Source organism: Artemia sp. Qi Xiang Cuo, chromosome 15 (genome assembly GCF_049724085.1).
Source record: "Artemia sp. Qi Xiang Cuo chromosome 15, ASM4972408v1, whole genome shotgun sequence".
Classification (NCBI taxonomy): Eukaryota; Metazoa; Arthropoda; class Branchiopoda; order Anostraca; family Artemiidae; genus Artemia; species Artemia sp. Qi Xiang Cuo.
This window is the reverse complement of record NC_142808.1, coordinates 47,886,375-47,887,878: the sequence shown is the minus strand read 5'-3', so window position 1 is coordinate 47,887,878 and position 1,504 is coordinate 47,886,375. Positions and strand designations below refer to the sequence as shown.

The 1,504-nt window shown below is 43.3% G+C and overlaps 1 protein-coding gene across 1 annotated transcript; it reads left to right on the top strand.

The window, feature by feature from the left end:
- Window positions 1-5: 5 nt before the first annotated feature.
- On the top strand, window positions 6-377 carry LOC148943756 (uncharacterized). The gene has a single exon (XM_089101229.1). It carries the CDS (start codon window positions 6-8, stop codon window positions 375-377), a length of 372 nt encoding a protein of 123 aa, XP_088957355.1.
- The last annotated feature ends 1,127 nt before the right edge of the window (window positions 378-1,504 follow it).

Sequence of the window (1,504 nt, the reverse complement as noted above, 5' to 3'; positions counted from 1 at the left end):
AATCTATGGCCGAACAGGCTGAGGCAGTCGCTAGACGGGGAGGTAGCCGTACTGTGTATGCCATAACGAAGCAGTTAGCGGGTATTTCAAAGGCGTCGTCGACCCAAGTTGAAAGCAAAGAAGGCATCTTATTAACCCAGACTGATGACATAGTCCGACGCTGGAAAGAGCATTTTAGCGAGGTACTAAATCAGATACCTCCCACAACTACTTTAAATATCCCTGAAGAACCACTGTTCGATCTCGGAATATGTTCCGGACCTCTCATGCTTAGTGAAGTCAAGGAGGCCCTAAAGACTTTGAAAAACGGAAAGGCTGCAGGCAATGATGGCATATCACCAGAATTACTGAAGTATATCAACCGAACCCATATTTGAACTTCTTTCCCATGTTTGGGATGAAGAAAAAGTCCCTAGTGAGTGGTCGAAGGCAGTAATTGTAAAACTCTTCAAAAAAGGAAAAAAGACTAAGTGTGATAATTTGAGAGCTATTGCTTTACCGTGCGAAATAATTCTTAACAGGATTCAGAGTAAAGTGGAGAAAGTTTCGAGAGAAGAGCAGCACGGATTCCGCCAGAATAGATCATGTCGTGACCTGATATTTAGCCTGAGAGTCCTGCTGGATGAATCCAATGAATGGCAAGTTCAGCTACATATAGTATTTATAGATTTGCTCAAAGCCTTCGACTCGATACATCACGGAACCATGTGGAAGATTTTAGTGCTTTATGGAATTCCGACCAAAATTGTAAATATAATTAAAGCGCTATATCATGATATCACGATGACGATGTTGCACTTATTACCCACGACCCAGAAGATATGCAACGCAACATTAATGAACTCGGTCGTATGGAAAATGCTGTCGGACTCTCCATAAATGCTAACAAGACCAAATCAATGTCGAATGCAGTCATACCTGACTTAGCCGAAGGACTTTTGGTTAACAACGAGGAAATTGAGGAAGTGATAGAGTTCATGTATCTCAGCAGCATTCTTACGCAAGATGCAAATTCCGAAAGAGATATACTGTGCCGAATGGTATTGGCTGGGTCTGCTTTCAGCTACCTTAGAAATGTTTGAAGAAATAATAAATATTCCCAGAAGCTAAAGCTTAGAATTTATAATAGCAATGTGGTCTCCGTCCTTTCGTGCGGCTGCAGAACTTGGAGCATCACTGCTCAGCTAGAACGACGACTCCAGGCATTCGACAACAATTGCCTAAGGTCTATCCTAAATATACATTGGACGGAAAGAATACGAAATGATGAAATCTATCGTATGACAAATCATACCCCCATCCTTGATCTCATTAGAAAGCGGTGATGGATGTAATGGGGGCTTATGGTGCGAATGGAAGACGGAAGTCTGCCGCACGAAGCATGGTGTTGGACACCCCTCGGTCTCTGCAAATCAGGGAGACCGAAAATGACCCTTGGCAGGTCGCTAAAGAAGGAGGTAAAGCTGGCATGGTCCACGTTGGAGGATCTATGGCTGAAGGCTCA